Source organism: Phyllobates terribilis, unplaced genomic scaffold, assembly GCF_046119375.1.
Source record: "Phyllobates terribilis strain yellow unplaced genomic scaffold, ASM4611937v1 Scaffold_13__5_contigs__length_258822181, whole genome shotgun sequence".
NCBI classification, from domain to species: domain Eukaryota; kingdom Metazoa; phylum Chordata; class Amphibia; order Anura; family Dendrobatidae; genus Phyllobates; species Phyllobates terribilis.
Genome location: NW_027362773.1, coordinates 103,415,123 through 103,434,360, shown reverse-complemented (window position 1 = coordinate 103,434,360; position 19,238 = coordinate 103,415,123). Strand labels below are relative to the sequence as shown.

The 19,238-nt window shown below is 48.4% G+C and overlaps 1 protein-coding gene across 18 annotated transcripts in view; it reads left to right on the top strand.

Moving 5' to 3' along the window:
• NRXN2 (neurexin 2) overlaps positions 1 to 19,238 on the top strand; it is a 961,844-nt gene that overhangs the window by 530,643 nt on the left and 411,963 nt on the right. For all 18 annotated transcript variants that reach the window (XM_073658329.1, XM_073658327.1, XM_073658343.1 and 15 more), the window contains one exon: positions 2,565 to 2,738. In XM_073658329.1, coding sequence (XP_073514430.1) covers positions 2,565 to 2,738 — 174 coding nt within the window. The remainder of the gene's footprint in view (positions 1 to 2,564; positions 2,739 to 19,238) is intronic.

Below are 19,238 nucleotides of genomic sequence, written 5' to 3'. Positions count from 1 at the left end.
GACACACTCCAGCCACATGAGGTCTGGCATTGTCCTGCATTAGGAGGAACCCAGGGCCAACCGCACCAGCATATGGTCTCACAAGGGGTCTGAGGATCTCATCTCGGTACCTAATGGCAGTCAGGCTACCTCTGGCGAGCACATGGAGGGCTGTGCGGCCCTCCAAAGAAATACCACCCCACACCATTACTGACCCACTGCCAAACCGGTAATGCTGAAGGATGTTGCAGGCAGCAGATCGCTCTCCACGGCGTCTCCAGACTCTGTCACGTCTGTCACATGTGCTCAGTGTGAACCTGCTTTCATCTGTGAAGAGCACAGGGCGCCAGTGGTGACTTTGCCAATCCTTGTGTTCTGTGGCAAATGCCAAGCGTCCTGCACGGTGTTGGGCTGTGAGCACAACCCCCATCTGTGGACTTCAGGCCCTCATACCACCCTCATGGAGTCGGTTTCTAACCGTTTGTGCAGACACATGCACATTTGTGGCCTGCTGGAGGTCATTTTGCAGAGCTCTGGCAGTGCTCCTCCTGTTCCTCCTTGCACAAAGGCTGAGGTAGCGGTCCTGCTGCTGGGTTGCTGCCCTCCTACGGCCCCCTCCATGTCTCCTGGTGTACTGGCCTGTCTCCTGGTAGCGCCTCCAGCCTCTGGACACTATGCTGACAGACACAGCAAACCTTCTTGCCACAGCTTGCATTGATGTGCCATCCTGGATGAGCTGCACTACCGGAGCAACTTCTGTGGGTTGTAGAGTCCGTCTCATGCTACCACGAGTGTGAAAGCATTGGTACTGAGATGTGGTCTGTGGTCCCCACCTGCAGAACCACTCCTTTATTGAGGGTGTCTTGATAATTGCCAATAATTTCCATCTATTGTCTATTCCATTTGCACAACAGCATGTGAAATTGATTGTCAATCAGTGTTGCTTCCTAAGTGGACAGTTTGTGACTCGCCCAGGGGGATATATGGGGGAGACTCGGTACCCGTGCCTTGACCTTCTGTGGGGTGTCACGGCAGTCGGCTCCCGGGCCCGTCCTCTGGGGTCACTCTTTAAAAGGGGTTTTAATGTTTTTAGTTTGTCTCGTGACGCCACCTGTGGTTTCCGGTAATGATTACCGGCGCTGCTGCAGACCTCCGGGGGTGATGGGATGGCAGCTGGGATGTTTCTGCTCCCCACAGGCGGAGCGGGCCCCCGGGGCAGGGTTGATGGATGGGATGCAGGTCAGAGATGGCGTAAAAGGGATGATGGTGCGGCGGCAATAACCGACAGAGACAGTGAGTGCAGTCATCCGATTTTACTCACAGTTCTTTTTGGATTCCTTAGGTACACTGTACAGGTTACCGCTTCCCGCGCCGCGCTGCGTTCACCAAGCAGGGGTTCAGAAGTCCCTCCGTCAATTCGAGAGTACTTATTGGGACCCCCTTTCTATATGTTCATTTTCTCAGCCAACTTTCCGCACTGGGTCTCTCCCTCCTGCCCTGCGCCTCAAAAACTGAGCCCCAAGATGGCGTCCTCGGATCCTTCAGGGACACCTGGAGTTCCCTGGTCCTACTCGGCTACCTTTCTTGGCTGCTAGAATGCGTGTATGGCAACTGCACCATAAAAGTCAGAAGCCTCCGGTTTCCTAGCTGAGGCTTGAAGCGACACGACTAGCCCAGGGACCGGTTCCCTTCTTGCGGCCTGGTCCCTCTGACACTTGACAGATTAGAGCGTACGGGTGGCTTCCTGCTCCTTCCATACCCCTGGGACCCCTTCAGTTACCGGAGCCTTCCTCCTCTGCTCCCCTCCTCTTCTCTCCTCCGCTAGGCCTCATTTACTAGGCCCACTCTGGAGCAGGGCTACTGAAGAGCACCAGCTCCTCTTACTAGACACAGACGTAAACTTACTACTACTACTAATACTACTCCTCACTACCAAAGATGGATCCCCTATTTATACTCCTAACAAATGCTCCCCTAAACTGCTTCCTCCACTCACACCCACTACTTGGTTCCCCCTCACTCTGGTTCCCCCCACTCCTGCCAGGGACAGGACTCAGCAGAACACAGTGCATCTTGCCCCTCCAGCCGGCCTGGAGCAGTGTAGTGTTGGATGCAGGTGTTGGGGTCCCGGGCTGTACCCTTTTCCTTACCAGAGAGTGAGGCACCACCAGTTGTAGTACCCCTGTGGCGACTGAACCCTCATGGGAGCCACATTTGATTTCACAGAAGTTTGATTCACTTGGAGTTATATTCTGTTGTTTAAGTGTTCCCTTTATTTTTTTTGAGCAGTGTATATACATCAGTCACTGACAGAGGTGATCTGGACCTCCTAAGATTCCTGACGGACACCCAGTGATCATGTGAACTCAGGGTTCAGCAGAAGCATCAGCATTGCCCCCCTATTCCCTTGCATCTAATTAATCAACTAATCTGCTTTTTGTGTAACATTTTAGTGCTTATTGTTTGCTTTATAATCAATGTTAAAAATTTAGTTTTACTCACTAATTTTATTTTTTCTCCCCGTCACTTTATTTTATGTTTCATTCCTGTTTCTCTTTCCTTCCTTTCTCTATTCTCATATCCAGGTGAACTATATATTGGTGGGCTGCCTAGAAATATGTACGCCACTCTCCCAAAACTCGTTGCATCTCGAGATGGTTTCCAGGGCTGTCTTGCCTCTGTGGATCTCAACGGTCGCCTTCCTGATCTCTTGGCTGATGCTCTCCATCGAGTAGGTCCTGTGGATAGAGGCTGTGATGGTAAGAGTGTAAAATATCTGAAAGTATATCATTGTCCTGGATCTCAATCATGTAAAAACTTTGCAACAGAAGTCAAACAAAACTTTGGAAGATTTTTTTTTTCTATACAAGCCGCTCCACTTTTGACCATAAGCTGAGACTAGTATTACAGCCCAGTTTTGAGCTGGGATCACCTGAGTGTATTTCATGGTCCATATATAGACTGCAATGTCCAGACTGACCGCGGGTAACCTGACATGACTTTTTCAATAAACTTTTATCACAGCTAAGTAATAGGAAGTTTGTAAAGCAAAGCAGTTTTATTTGAAACATGACATAAAAGAGAGACAAAAACGCAATAAAAATGCATATAAAAAACACAAGAAATGGAAAAGCACAAATAACTAACTTGGCTACTAAGTGTAGAAAATCTGCACCGTAAAAAACTCACTAAATACTGATGGTGGGAACGTATAGTTTTAAGCACACTTTTACATCTATTCTTGAGGCGTATGTGTGTAACCGCGCCTGGGACGGTAGCTATGGGCGATTACTATGGCTTCTGCACCCCGGCACGTTACAGAAAGACGAGGTCCGTTTTCAGTGCGTGTGTGATGCTGAGGTTACCGTGGGCACTTCCAAGCTCCTCTGGTCCTCCTCGCTTGGCTTGCTCATGATTCCTCGTGACCCCACGAACAGAAAACCACAACAGTCCATAAAAACAAACTCATCTTTACTAAAAGTTGTAATGACACACAGCAAGCAGCAGGAGATGTTGACATCGTTCTTTAAATTATGAAACAATGACATGTCTCCGGCAAACATCTTCAGCGACACATTTGGTGAAATCTGCAGAAGAGAGTAAAGGACTTCCAATCTTCCTAGCTAAAATGACACTTTAGCTTAGCCTTCCAGTGAACACTATCTCCAGCCCACTTTTCGGGAACCATGTAAACAAAGCGGCTTTGGCTACCACTTTACTGTCTGTGCCCCAGCCTTGCTGACTAGTTTCTTCTTGGACCCTCAAGAGCTGAATGATACTTTTCCATTCCCAGAGAACCTTAGGGACTCCAACGAAGTTACTTACCACCAGTTCCCTTTCCAAACTCGCCTGCTCAGTGTATTTTGCAGTCAAACATGTAGTTCTTCTTATTTGTTCCCCTTTCTTGCTTCCACTGCTGTCTTCTTCACACCCACACACACACGTAAAGTTCACCTAGACCAGAGGGTGTCCTCACTTCCTTCCTTGCCAACACTCGACTCTCAACTAAACTTCCTATTCCTGTCACTAACCCACAATCCAAATCCTTCTCCTCACTATGGGCCGTCCCTACAGTTAACCCGGTTTTCCCTACTAATAGGAACTGCAGCCACAGAAGGATAACTGTTAAATAGAATAGAGTAAAATACATACATTTCCATACATTTAACCAACGGGAGCTGTCAGGGGAGTGAAACGCCATCCCCACCACCCTCACATATGCATCCAGAAGTCGCTTCATAAAAGGCTTTACTGTATTAGTGTAGAACATCGCATGTCTGATATGGTTCACTTCCGGAGGGAATAAAATGACACAAAGCATTGGAGTTCGGAGAGCTGTCTTAAATTAACAAGTCCTATTTTATCACCTTCCTCCGGGAGAGGTTCCTGAGACGTACACCCACATAACACAAGACGGTTCAGACATTTTTTTTTTTTTATCAACCTTTCCTTTTACTTCTTTCACTTTCATGGAATCGAGTCTCATGTCACAGAAAGACTGAACACCACATCACAGAAAGACAGCTTTAAATTCTAGGTTCTTAATTAGTTCTTGAGTACAGAAGAGCTTTGCACATTTAGCTTGGTTTCACACCAAGGTTCTATTTTTTTTTTGGAGAGAAAAATATCACATGGAGGAAATGGATTCAGCAAGGATAAAAAAAAAATCTGTGCTTTGCGCCATAAGAACCTTAAAAGGGGTTATTCGGAATTAAATAAAACATGGCTGCTTTCTTCCAAACACAGTGCTCTCCAGTCTACAAGTTGTGTACGGTGCTGCAACTTTGCCTTATTGCTTTCAATAGGACTTGGCTGAAAAAACAGACACAACCTGTAGATAGGTAAGTAAGCAACAATATTTACTATTCCTGGACAATCCCATTTAAAGGGAATCTGTCAGCAGGTTTTTGCTACCTCATCTGAGAGCAGCATAATGTAGGAAAAGAGACCCTGATTCCAGTGATGTATCACTTCATTTACTGAGTGCAGCAGTTGTGTCGCAATCAAAGTTTTTAGCTGTAGCAGAGGTCAGAAAGCTGCCCCCACCCACACCACAGCTGTCTGTGTACATTGTCTATTGACAGTGAGCTGCTTATCAGAGGAGGTGGCATGGTCGGACCATGGTGCACGTGAGCGGTAGTCTGGGCAGTGATAATCTTGTGATGATAAAATCTTCATTGTATTGAAACAACAGCACACAGCCTAATAAGTGACACATCCCTGAAATCTGTGTCTTGGCCCCTATATCATAATGCCCTCAGATTGTATATAAAAAACCTGCTGGCAGATTCCCTTTAATATGAATGGGTCATTGGAAAATTAATTATTATTTAAATCTGATTTTTATGGTAAATCATGTATTTTATACTACATATCACTATCTATATCAGAAAAAATAACTTTCAATTTTTAGACCATTAGACATATTTGACTGGACTTCTACTTCCTGTTCTTCATATGGACATTAGAAGCAATAGACTGACAAAGACCCTATTTGTTTTGGATATAATCATTATCTGAGCATACTCTAATCTGGACAAAGATCATTATACAGGAGGAGGAGGAGGTGAGCTGTGACATCACCTATTGTGAATGATGGATCATGTGTTATCTACTGTATATAGAGGTGTTATCAGTCATTGTACAGGAGGAGGTGAGCTGTGATATCACCTATTGTGAATGGTGGATCCTGTGTTATCAGTCATTATACAGGAAGAGGAGGTGAGCTGTGACATCACCTATTGTGAATGGTGGATTCTGTGTTATCTACTGTGTATAGAGGTGTTATCAGTCATTGTACAAGAGGAGGAGGAGGTGAGCTGTGACATCACCTATTGTGAATGGTGGATCCTGTGTTATCTGTTATGGATCCGGGTGGTGGAACCTCTGTGCTGCGGTGCAAGGAGGGACCAGAGGGGCATGGCTAAGTATTTACTCGGCCTGACCAGGGTCGCAAGGCGGCTCAGTCGACTCCGTGAACCAGGGAGGGACCGAGCAGGGGGACCAGGTGCCACTCTGGGACCGACCTTGTATGAGAGCAGGTGACTCCCACGGGTCAGAAGGCAGGAACTGACCGGTACAGTGGAAGAGCACTGCAGGCGGGCTGACGGGTGGTCCAGGTAGTCAGGCAGGCTGATTCGGCTGATAGCCAAACAGGTGCTCCGGGTAGGCAAGCTGGCGGGCACAACAGATAACAGGCAGGTGCTTCCACATAAGCAGGCAGGTGGGCACGGCAGGTAAAGGCAGGCAAGCGGGCACGGCAGGTAACAGGCAGGTGCTTCCAGGTAATCAGGCTGGCAGGCACGGCAGGTACCAGGCAGGTGCTTCCAGGTAAGCAGACTGGCAGACACGGCATGTAACAGGCAGGTGCTTCCAGGTAAGCAGGCTGGCAGAGCCCATAGACTTACTGGCGGGCTGGACTGAAGGCAGACTGTCAGGCTGGAAAGTAGTCAGACTGGCGGACTGGACTGAAGATCAGACTGGCGGATAAGAGTGATTTGCAGAGGACCTGAGGGCTGAAGCAAAGTAAGTATCACGGAGCAAGAACCTTGCACGGGCACCTCCATATTGGAGGAGGTGCCTTTTATAGAGAAAGTCCTCCGGCCAGTGGCCGGGGACTTTTTAGGACGGCGCGCGGCCCCTTTAAGAGGGAGCGCGCACGCCCTTAGCACAGTGCCGGGGAAGCTGCGCGCACCAGCAGCAGCAGCAGGGAGGCCGGAAGACGCCGGAGCAGGACCGCGGCGGTAAGGGGAACGGCGTCTCTGCCTGGCAGGGGGCAGAGACGCCGACGCTACAGTACCCCCCCCCCCCCTTACGCCCTCTCTTTTTTAGGCCAGCAAGAAATTCTTTAAGAAGAAGAGGGGCATGGATGTTCTCCCTGGGTTTCCAAGACCTCTCCTCTGGGCCAAACCCCTTCCAATCCACCACAAAAAAGTTTTTTCCCCTTACCCTTTTGGTGGCCAAAATGTTCTCTATCTCATAGATGTCCTCAGCGGAGACTGGAGTGGTACCTGGATCGTCAGAAAAAGAATTAAGAACAACTCGTTTGAGGAGAGATACGTGGAAGGAGTTGGGAATCTGTAAGGTGGCTGGGAGTTTTAGCTTGTAAGCCACGGGATTGATTTGCTTGAGAACCTCAAACGGGCCGATGAACCGAGGACCCAACTTATGCAATGGTATTTTGAGCCGAACATGTTTGGAGGAGAGCCAGACCCTGTCTCCCAGATGGAATTGAGGCGGATTCAGACGTCTCTTATCGGCATGTCTCTTCATCCGCTCGGAGGACCGAAGAAGTGTGGATCTAGTGTCTTCCCAAATAGTAGAAAATTCGCTGACCAGAGACTCCGCAGCAGGGTTGTCCACTGAAGCGGAGACGGGAAACGGAATCCGAGGGTGTTGACCGTAGACCAAAAAGAACGGGGATTTGAGAGAAGACTCACTCTCATGGTTGTTATAGGAGAACTCGGCCCATGGTAGGAGCTCAACCCAATCGTTATGGTGAGCATTGACGAAATGCCGGAGAAAGCTGGTAAGGACCTGGTTGATACGTTCCACTTGACCATTGGACTGAGGATGATAAGCAGAGGAGAAATCCAGGGTGACATCCAGCAGTTTACACGTAGCTCTCCAGAAGCGCGAAGTGAACTGGACCCCACGATCAGACACGATGTGGAGGGGAAGGCCGTGGAGACGAAAGATGTGATGGATAAAGTCCTTAGCCAGCACAGATGCGGACGGGAGACCAGGCAGAGGGATGAAGTGGGCCATCTTAGAAAAGCGGTCAGCGACCACCCAAATGACAATACAACCGGCAGAAACAGGGAGATCCATAATAAAGTCCATAGCTATGTGTTGCCATGGAGCGGAAGGTACGGGTAGAGGGAGGAGATGGCCGGCGGGAAGATGCCTGGGAACTTTGTTACGGGCACAGGAGGAACAAGCCGTGACGAAATCCGCAACGTCCTTGCGCAGAGAAGGCCACCAGTAATGCCGGGCGATGAGCAGGAAGGTCTTCCTCTGGCCTGCATGGCCGGCTAGTTTGGACGAATGACCCCAGAAAAGAACCTTCTTACGATCCGGAACAGCTACAAAAGTCTTACAGGGTGGAAGACGAGACAGGTCAAACAGGGCCACAGTCATTACACTGGAGGGGATGATGATATACAGAGGCTTCTCCTCTTGGGAGGAGGACAGGAAAGAGCGGGATAGAGCGTCGGCATTAACATTCTTGTCCGCAATGAGGTAATGTAGAGTAAAGCAGAATCGGGCAAAGAACAGAGACCACCGGGCCTCTCGCGGATTGAGTCTCTGGGCGTTTTGTAAATAGGCCAGGTTTTTGTGATCAGTGTAGATGATCACCGGGTGCAGAGCCCCTTCCAGTAGGTAGCGCCACTCCTCCAGCGCCAATTTGATGGCAAGCAGCTCACGATCTCCTATGGAGTAGTTGTGCTCGGATGAGGAGAAAAGCTTGGAGAAGAAGCTGCAGGTTACCATTCTCCCAGACGGGGATTTCTGGGTGAGCACCACTCCGGCTCCGGAGGAGGAAGCATCTACCTCCAGGAAGAACTGCTTGTTGCAATCCGGACGGTGCAGCACAGGGGCGGAGGAAAAAGCTTGTTTAAGGGAGACGAAGGACTCCTCTGCTTCAGAAGTCCATTCCTTGGGATTTGCTCCCTTACGGGTGAGTGCAGAGATGGGAGCGGTCCGGGAGGAGAAATGAGGGATGAAGAGGCAGTAATAATTTGCGAAGCCCATGAATCGCTGAATCGCCTTCAACCCCTCCTGTCAGGGCCATTTTAAGACGGCAGAAACCTTCTCGGGGTCCATCCAAAGACGAGTCTCAGAGATAATATATCCCAGGAACGGAAGGGAAGTCTGCTCGAAGAGACACTTCTCAAATTTTGCATAGAGACGATTCTGCCGGAGCCTTAGCAGAACCTGACGAACATTCCTCCGGTGTGAGGGCAGATCCGGAGAGAATACCAAGATATCGTCAAGGTACACCACTACGCAAGAATACAAGAGGTCACGGAAAATGTTGTTAACCAGCTCCTGGAAGACGGCTGGGGCGTTACAGAGACCAAAGGGCATCACGCGGTATTCATAGTGACTGTCCCGGGTGTTGAATGCCGTCTTCCACTCGTTTCCCTGGTGGATCCGGACCAAATTGTACGCCCCACGAAGATCGAGCTTGGTGAAGACCTTTCGCGCCTTTAAGGCGGTCGAACAGCTCCGAGATGAGAGGCAGGGGGTACTTATTCTTGATGGTAATCTGGTTAAGACCCCTGTAGTCGATACACGGCCGTAGCGAGCCGTCTTTCTTTTTAACGAAGAAGAATCCTGCTCCACCCGGGGAAGTAGATTTCTGAATGAATCCCCTAGCAAGATTCTCCTCGATGTACTCAGACATGGCCCGGGTCTCAGCCAGCGACAAGGGGTAGATACGCCTGCGGGGAGGAGAAGCACTGAGTACCAGATCGATAGGCCAATCATACGGTCTATGAGGTGGAGGTGTCTCCGGTTCCTTCTTGTCGAAGATGTCCACATAGGACCAGTAGGGTGCCGGCAGACCAAGTAGATTAGCCGGAGTAGACGGAGGTCGAGCCGGACAAACCGGAACCAGGCAGGTCTCATGGCAATCCTGCCCCCAACGGAGCACCCCACCAGATCGCCAATTCAGGATGGGTTCATGTCTCTGTAGTCAGGGTAGACCAAGCAAGAGGGAGTGAGAGAGACCGGACAGCACATGAAAGGAGATCCTTTGCAGCATTCCCACCTGAAGGGTTACAGGTTCTGTGATGAGCAGGATGGTCTCCCATCCAGAGAAGCGACTGCCAATGGTTCGGCCAGACGTTTGGTAGAAATCTGATACTGCTCCACAAGGGCCTGAGAAATTAGATTCCCAGCGGCTCCGGAATCCAGGTGAGCGGTCTCAAAGAAGCGGGTCTCGCCACTAGAAATAGAAACAGATAGAGTCAAGGACGGAGAGGATTTACTCTTGCCTATGACGACCTCTCCGAGCGGTCCTAAACACTGGAGTTTTCCGGCTTCACCGGGCATGAACGGATCAGATGCTCCTTACTGCCACAGTAGAAGCAACTCCCTTCGGCTCGGCGCGTCTCCTGGTGAGACCTGACCATCTTGGTTTGGTCAATTTGCATGGGTTCAGGCGAGCGTGCCCGGGGAATTGCTTTTTGGGAGGCTGGTTTCTGGAATACCGGAGCGAGACGAGGAAATCTTCTGTCCCGGGTAGTCTCCTTAACTCATTCCAAGAAACGGATGTCAATCCGGGTAGCTAATGACACCAGGTCGTCCAGAGTGGAAGGGATGTCACGACCGGCTAGCTCATCCTTGATTCATCCGGAAAGACACTCCAAGAAGGTGGACACCAGGGCCTCGTTGTTCCAGGCAAGCTCAGATGCGAGGGTACGGAACTGTATTGCATACTGGCCCACAGAGAGACTCCCTTGGCGGAGACGGAGCAGTGAGGAGGCAGTAGAAGTCTTCCGTCATCGAAGACCTTCCGGAAGGCAGTGAGGAAAGCCAGAAGATCGGACACCAGGGGATCCCCTCTCTCCCATAGGGGGTTTAGCCATGCCAATGCTTCCCTGGTGAGGTGAGACATGATGAACGCCACCTTGGCCCGGTCGGAGGGAAACTGATGTGCCAGGAGTTCAAAATGCAGCGTGCACTGGTTTAGAAAACCTTGACATAAGATGGGGTCACCACCAAAACGTGGAGGCGCAGAGAGCCAGGGTCCAGAGCTGGATGCCATGGCACTAGTAGGCTGAGGCGCCGCCGGAGTGGGTGCCGCTCGGCTCGAGACGGACACAGGTGGGATGGACAGCGTGTCCAGGCGGGAGTTGACAGACCGCAGGTAGGTCAGGATAGGTTCCTGTTGGGATCTCTGACGAGAAACCTCCTGGTACAGGTCAGAAAGCGAAGGATCCTGGGAGGCACCGGGTTCCATGGCCCGTGCAAACTGTTACGGATCCGGGTGGTGGAACCTCTGTGCTGCGGTGCAAGGAGGGACCAGAGGGGCGTGACTAAATATCTACTCGGCCTGACCAGGGTCGCACGGCAGCTTAGTCGACTCCGTGAACCAGGGAGGGACCGAGCAGAGGGACCAGGTGCCACACTGGTATCGACCTTGTATGAGAGCAGGTGACGCCCATGGGTCAGAAGGCAGGAACTGACTGGTACAGCGGAAGAGCATGGCAGGCGGGCTGACGGGTGGTCCAGGTAGTCAGGCAGGCTCCGGGTAGGCAAGCTGGCGGGCACAATAGATAACAGGGAGGTGCTTCCAGGTAAGCAGGCAGGTGGGCATGGCAGGTAAAGGCAGGCAAGCGGGCACAGAAGGTAACTGGCAGGTGCTTCCAGGTAAGCAGGCAGGTGGGCATGGCAGGTAAAGGCAGGTAAGCAGGCATGGCAGGTAACAGGCAGGTGCTTCCAGGTAAGCAGGCTGGAGGGCATGGCAGGTAACAGGCAGGTGCTTCCAGGTAAGCAGGCTGGCAGACACGGCAGCTGAAGCAAAGTAAGTATCACAGAGCAGCAACCTTGCACGGGCACCTCCATATTGGAGGAGGTGCCTTTTATAGAGAAAGTCCTCCGGCCATTGGCTGGGGACTTTTTAGAACGGCGCGCGCAGCCCCTTTAAGAGGGAGGGAGCGCGTGCGCCCTAAGTGCAGTGCCGGGGAAGCTGCACGCACCAGCAGCAGCAACAGGGAGGCCGGAAGATGCCGGAGCCGGACCGCGGCGGTAAGGGAACAGCGTCTCTGCCTGGCAGGGGGCAGAGATGCCGACGCTACATTATCTACTGTATATAGAGGTGTAATCAGTCATTGTACAGAAAGAGGTGAGCTGTGACATCACCTATTGTGAATGGTGAATCCTGTGTTATCTACTGTATATAGAGGTGTTATAAGTCATTGGACAGGAGGAGGAGGTGAACTGTGATATCACTATTGTAAATGGTGGATCCTGTGTTATCTACTGTATATAGATGTGTTATCAGTCATTGTACATGAGGAGGAGGAGGTGAGCTGTGACATCACCTATTGTGAATGGTGGATCCTGTGTTATCTACTGTTTATAGAGGTGTTATCAGCCATTGTACAGGAGGATGAGGTGAGCTGTGACATCGCCTATTGTGAGTGGTGGATCCTGTGTTATCTACTGTACATTGAGATATTATCAGTAATTGTACAGGAGGAGGAGGTGAGCTGTGATATCACTTATTGTGAATGGTGGATCCTGTGTTATCTACTGTATATAGAGGTGTTATCAGTCATTGTACCGGAAGAGGAGGAGGTGAGCTGTGACATCACCTATTGTGAATGGTGAATTCTTTATCTACTGTATATAGAGGTGTTATCAGCCATTGTACAGGAGGAGGAGGTGAGCTGTGACATCCCTTATTGTGAATGGTGGATCCTGTGTTATCTACTGTATATAGAGATGTTATCAGTCATTGTACAGGAGTGGGAGGATGTGAGCTGTGACATCCCCTATTGTGAATGGTGGATCCTGTGTTATCTACTGTATATAGAGATGTTATCAGTCATTGTACAGGAGGAGGTGAGCTGTAACATCACCTATTGTGAATGGTGGATCATGTGTTATCTACTGTATATAGAGGTGTTATCCTTCATTGTTATCCAGTCTGTGATGTTAATGAGACTGCTGAAAAGTCATCTATGCAAAACAGGAAGTATGACTGTAGTATAAAATTGCAAGATTTCTGATTTTTAATATAAATAGTGATATGAATTTTGAAAATAAATAACTGAACTGAAAGGGAATCTGTCACCAGTTTTTTTTGCTGTCCTGAGAGCACCATGTTGTACAGAGACCAGGATTCCAGCAATGAGTCACTTATTGCACTGCTTGTTCCAGCTTTGATAAAATCCAGCTTTTATCTGCTGCAGATCTAGCAGTGCTCAAATGCTGAGCTCTGTATAACTCCACCCACACCACTGATTGGCAGTTTTCTGTAGAAACTGCCAATCAGTGGAGGGGGCGGGTTTATGTAGAGCTCATAAATCTTGAGGACTATCTGCAGTGGTAGTAATAATCACCTGCTGATAAAACAGTGATTTTATCAAGACTACAGCAAGGATCCAAGCAAGTGACACATCATTGGAATCAGATTAAAAGTGGCAAAAGCCTGGTGACAGATCCCCTACAATATAATATCCTGATTTAAGCAATGGGTTCTTTTCTAATGACACATTTCCTTTAAGACCTAAATGAAAATTTCATGACACTTCTAACCTAGATCTGGATGCCCATATGTAGACATTCATCAGACTAATGATATAACATACTATGCACTATTTCCAGATATTGGCGTTGGTCCTGGCAGATCTATTTCCTTCATTTGCTTAACACAGTATGGTGTAGCCACATGATCAGTCCTGAAGGGGGCTGGCATGGCTTAGTCACTGGGGTAGCCTCCTTCTCTGTCATGGATTGGGCAAAAACATATAGTGGGAATGATCGGCTATTAAAATGATCCGGTCGGCCATCTCCCTTAGTACACAGCCCTGGTCATGTACTGATACAACAGGCTACAATGACCAGCTTTCTATAAAGTTCCATGGTCTTACTTTACCGTGTTTTCAGATTGCAGCGGTCATCCTAGATTATAGGATGTCAAACTCAAGCACACAGAGAGCCAAAGTTAAAAACTTGGACAAAGTTCGGGACAAACAGTATACGCTATAATAGGCCCCACAAAGTCCTCCATACAGTATAATGGCCCACATAGTCCTCCATACAGTATAATGGGCCTACATAGTCCTCCATACAGTATAATGGGCCCACATAGTCCTCCATACAGTATAATGGGCCCCACATAGTCCTCCATACAGAATAATGGGCTCCACATAGTCCTCCATACAAAATAATGGGCCCCACATAGTCCTCCATACAGAATAATGGGCCCCACATAGTCCTCCATACAGAATAATAGGCCCCACATAGTCCTCCATACAGAATAATGGGCCCCACATAGTTCTCCATACAGAATAATGGGCCCCACATAGTCCTCCATACAGTATAATGGCCTCACATATTCCTCCATACAGTATATTGGCCCCATATAGTCCTCTATACAGAGTAATGGGCCCCACATAGTCCTCTATACAGAATAATGGGCCCACTTTGTCCTCCATTCAGGATATTGGCCCCACATAGTCCTCCATACAGAATAAAGGGCCCCACATAGTCCTCCATACAGAATAACGGGCCTAACATAGTCCTCCATACAGTATAATGTTCCCACATATTCCTCCATACAGTATAATGTTCCCACATATTCCTCCATACAGTATAATGGCCCCACATAGTCTTCCATACAGAATAATGGGCCCCACATAGTCTTCCATACAGAATAATGGGCCTAACATAGTCCTCCATACAGTATAATGGCCCCACATAGTCTTTCATACAGAATAATGGCCCCACATAGTCCTCTATACAGAGTAATGGGCCTCACATAGTCCTCCATACAGAATAATGGGCCTCACATAGTCCTCCATACAGTATAATGGGCCCCACATAGTCCTCCATACAGTATAATGGCCCCACATACTCCTCCATACAGTATAATGGCCCCACATAGTCTTCCATAAAGAATAATGGCCCCACATAGTCCTCTATACAGAGTAATGGGCCTCACATAGTCTTCCATACAGAGTAATGGACTCACATAGACCTCCATACAGTATAATGGGCCCCACATAGTCCTCCATACAGTATAATGTCCCCAAATAGTCCTCCATACAGTATAATGGGTCCCACATAGTCCTCCATACAATATAATGGCTCCACATAGTCCTCCATACAGTATAATGGGCCCCACATAGTCCTCCATACAGTATAATGGGCCCTACTTAGTCCTCCATACAGTATAATGGGCCTCACATAGTCTTCCATCCAGAAAAATAGGCCACCCATAGTCTGCCATACAGAATAATGGGCCCCACATAGTCCTTCATACAGAATAATGAGCCCCACATAGTCCTCCATACAGTTTAATGACTCCGCATAGTCCTTCATACAGAATAATGGCCCCACATAGTCCTCCATACAGTTTAATGGGTCCCACATAGTCCTCCATACAGTTTAATGGGTCCCACATAGGCCTCCATACAGTATAATGGGCCCCACATAGTCCTCCATACAGTATAATGGCCCCACATAGTCCTCCATACAGTATAATGGGCCCCACATAGTCCTCCATACAGTATAATGGGCCCCACATAGTCCTCCATACAGAATAATGGGCCCCACACAGTCCTCCATACTAAATAATGAGCTCCACACAGTCCTCCATACAGAATTATGCGCCTCACGTAGTCCTCCATCCAGAATCGTGGGCCCCACATAGTCCTCTATACAGAATAATGCGCCCGCCCCACATATTCCTTCATACAGTATTATGGCCCCACATAGTCTTCCATACAGTATAATGGCCCCACATACTCCTCCATACAGTATAATGGCCCCACATAGTCTTCCATAAAGAATAATGGCCCCACATAGTCCTCTATACAGAGTAATGGGCCTCACATAGTCTTCCATACAGAGTAATGGACTCACATAGACCTCCATACAGTATAATGGGCCCCACATAGTCCTCCATACAGTATAATGTCCCCAAATAGTCCTCCATACAGTATAATGGGTCCCACATAGTCCTCCATACAATATAATGGCTCCACATAGTCCTCCATACAGTATAATGGGCCCCACATAGTCCTCCATACAGTATAATGGGCCCTACTTAGTCCTCCATACAGTATAATGGGCCTCACATAGTCTTCCATCCAGAAAAATAGGCCACCCATAGTCTGCCATACAGAATAATGGGCCCCACATAGTCCTTCATACAGAATAATGAGCCCCACATAGTCCTCCATACAGTATAATGTTCCCACATATTCCTCCATACAGAATAATGGCCCCACATAGTCCTCCATACAGTATAATGGGCCCCACATAGTCCTCCATACAGTATAATGGGGCCCACATAGTCCTCCATACAGAATAATGGGCCCCACATAGTCCTCCATACAGAATAATGGGCCCCACACAGTGCTCCATACAGAATAATGGGCCCCACATAGTTCTCCATACAGAATAATGGGCCCCACATAGTCCTCCATACAGTAGAATGGCCTCACATATTCCTCCATACAGTATATTGGCCCCACATAGTCCTCTATACAGAGTAATGGGCCCCACATAGTCCTCCATACAGTGTAATGGGCCCCACATAGTCCTCCATACCGTATAATGGGCCCCACACAGTCCTCCATACAGAATAATGGGCCTCACATAGTCCTCCATACAGAGTAATGGGCCCCACATAGTCCTCCATTCAGAATAATGGGCCCAACATAGTCCTCCATTCAGTATAATGGGCCCACATAGTCCTCCATACAGTATAATGGGCGCACATAGTCCTCCATACAGTATAATGGCCCCACATAGTCTTCCATACAGAACAATGGGCCCCACATAGTCCTCCATACAGAATAATAGGCCCCACATAGTCCTCCATTCAGAATAATGGGCCCCGCACAGTCCTCCATACAGTATAATGGGCCCCACATAGTCTTCCATACAGAACAATGGGCCCCACATAGTCCTCCATACAGAATAAGGGGCCCCACATAGTTCTCCATTCAGAATAATGGGCCCCACATAGTCCTCCATCCAGAATAATGGGCCCCACATAGTCCTCCATACAGTTTAATGGGCCCCACATAGTCCTCCATACAGTTTAATGGGTCCCACATAGTCCTCCATACAGTTTATTGGTTCCCACATAGTCCTCCATACAGTATAATCGGCCCCACATAGTCCTCCATACCGTATAATGAGTCCCACATAGTCCTCCGTACAGAATAATGGGCCCCATCTAGTCCTCCATGCAGTATAATGGCCTCACACAGTCCTCCTTACAGAATAATGGGCCCCACATAGTCTTCCATACAGTATAATGGCCCCACATAGTCCTCCATACAGTATAATGGGCCCCACATAGTCCTCCATACAGTATAATGGGCCCCACATAGTCCTCCATACAGAATAATGGGCCCCACACAGTCCTCCATACTGAATAATGGACTCCACACAGTCTTCCATACAGAATAATGGGCCTCACGTAGTCCTCCATACAGAATCGTGGGCCCCACATAGTCCTATATACAGAATAATGCACCCCACATATTCCTCCATACAGTATTATGGCCCCACATAGTCTTCCATACAGAATAATGGCCCGACATAGCCCTCCATACAGTATAATGGCCCCACATAGTCCTCCATACAGTATAATGGGCCCCACATAGTCCTCCATACAGAATAATGGGCCCCACATAGTCCTCCATACAAAATAATGGGCCCCACATAGTACTCCATACAGAATAATGGGCCCCACATAGTCCTCGATACAGAATAATGGGCCCCACATAGTCCTCCATACAGAATAATGGGCCCCACATAGTTCTCCATACCGAATAATGGGCCCCACATAGTCTTCCATACAGTAGAATGGCTTCACATATTCCTCCATACAGTATATTGGCCCCACATAGTCCTCTATACAGAGTAATGGGCCCCACATAGTCCTCTATACAGAATAAGGGGCCCCACATAGTCCTCCATACAGAATAATGGGCCTAACATAGTCCTCCATACAGTATAATGTTCCCACATATTCCTCCATACAGTATAATGGCCCCACATAGTCTTCCATACAGAATAATGGGCCCCACATAGTCCTCCAGACACTATAATGGGCCCCACCTAGTTCTCCTTGCAGTATAATGGGCCCACATATTCCTCCATACAGTATAATGGCCCCACATAGTCTTCCATACAGAATAATGGCCCCAGATAGTCCTCTATACAGAATAATGGACCCACATAGTCCTCCATACAGAGTAATGGGCCTCACATAGTCCTCCATACAGAATAATGGACCCACATAGTCCTCCATACAGTATAATGGGCCCCACATAGTCCTCCATACAGTATAATGGCCCCACATAGTCTTCCATACAGAATAATGGCCCCACATAGTCCGCCATACAGAATAATGGACCCACATAGTCCTCCATACAGTATAATGGGCCCCACATAGTCCTCCATACAGTATAATGGCCCAACATAGTCCTCCATACAGTATAATGGGCCCCACATAGTCCTCCATACAGTATAATGGCTCCACATAGTCCTCCATACAGTATAATGGGCCCCACATAGTGCTCCATACAGTATAATGGCCCCACATAGTCCTCCATACAGTATAATGGGCCCCACATAGTCCTCCATACAGTATAATGGCTCCACATATTTCTCCATACAGAATAATGAGCCCCACATAGTCCTCCATACAGTTTAATTACCCCGCATAGTCCTTCATACAGAATAATGGCCCCACATAGTCCTCTATATAGTATAATGGCCTCACATAGCCCTCCATACAGTATAATCGGCCCCACATAGCCCTCCATACAGTATAATGGGCCCCATATAGTCCTACATACAGAATAATGGGCCCCACATAGTCCTCGATACAGAATAATGGGCCCCACATAGTCCTCCATACAGAATAATGGGCCCCACATAGTTCTCCATACCGAATAATGGGCCCCACATAGTCTTCCATACAGTAGAATGGCTTCACATATTCCTCCATACAGTATATTGGCCCCACATAGTCCTCTATACAGAGTAATGGGCCCCACATAGTCCTCTATACAGAATAAGGGGCCCCACATAGTCCTCCATACAGAATAATGGGCCTAACATAGTCCTCCATACAGTATAATGTTCCCACATATTCCTCCATACAGTATAATGGCCCCACATAGTCTTCCATACAGAATAATGGGCCCCACATAGTCCTCTATACAGAATAATGGACCCACATAGTCCTCCATACAGAGTAATGGGCCTCACATAGTCCTCCATACAGAATAATGGACCCACATAGTCCTCCATACATAGTAATGGGCCCCACAAAGTCTTTCGTACAGTATAATGGGTCCCACATAGTGCTCCATACCGTATAATGGCCCCACATAGGGGATCCTGTTGTGGTTTCGTGGCCAAACAAAACCACGCTGCCGGCCAGATTGGGCCCACGGGCCAGAGTTTGAGATGTATGTCCTAAAACATTGGGCAAGCACTATATTTATTGTTGAATTAAAGGGTAAATGCATTTAAAAATTATCTTCTTGTGA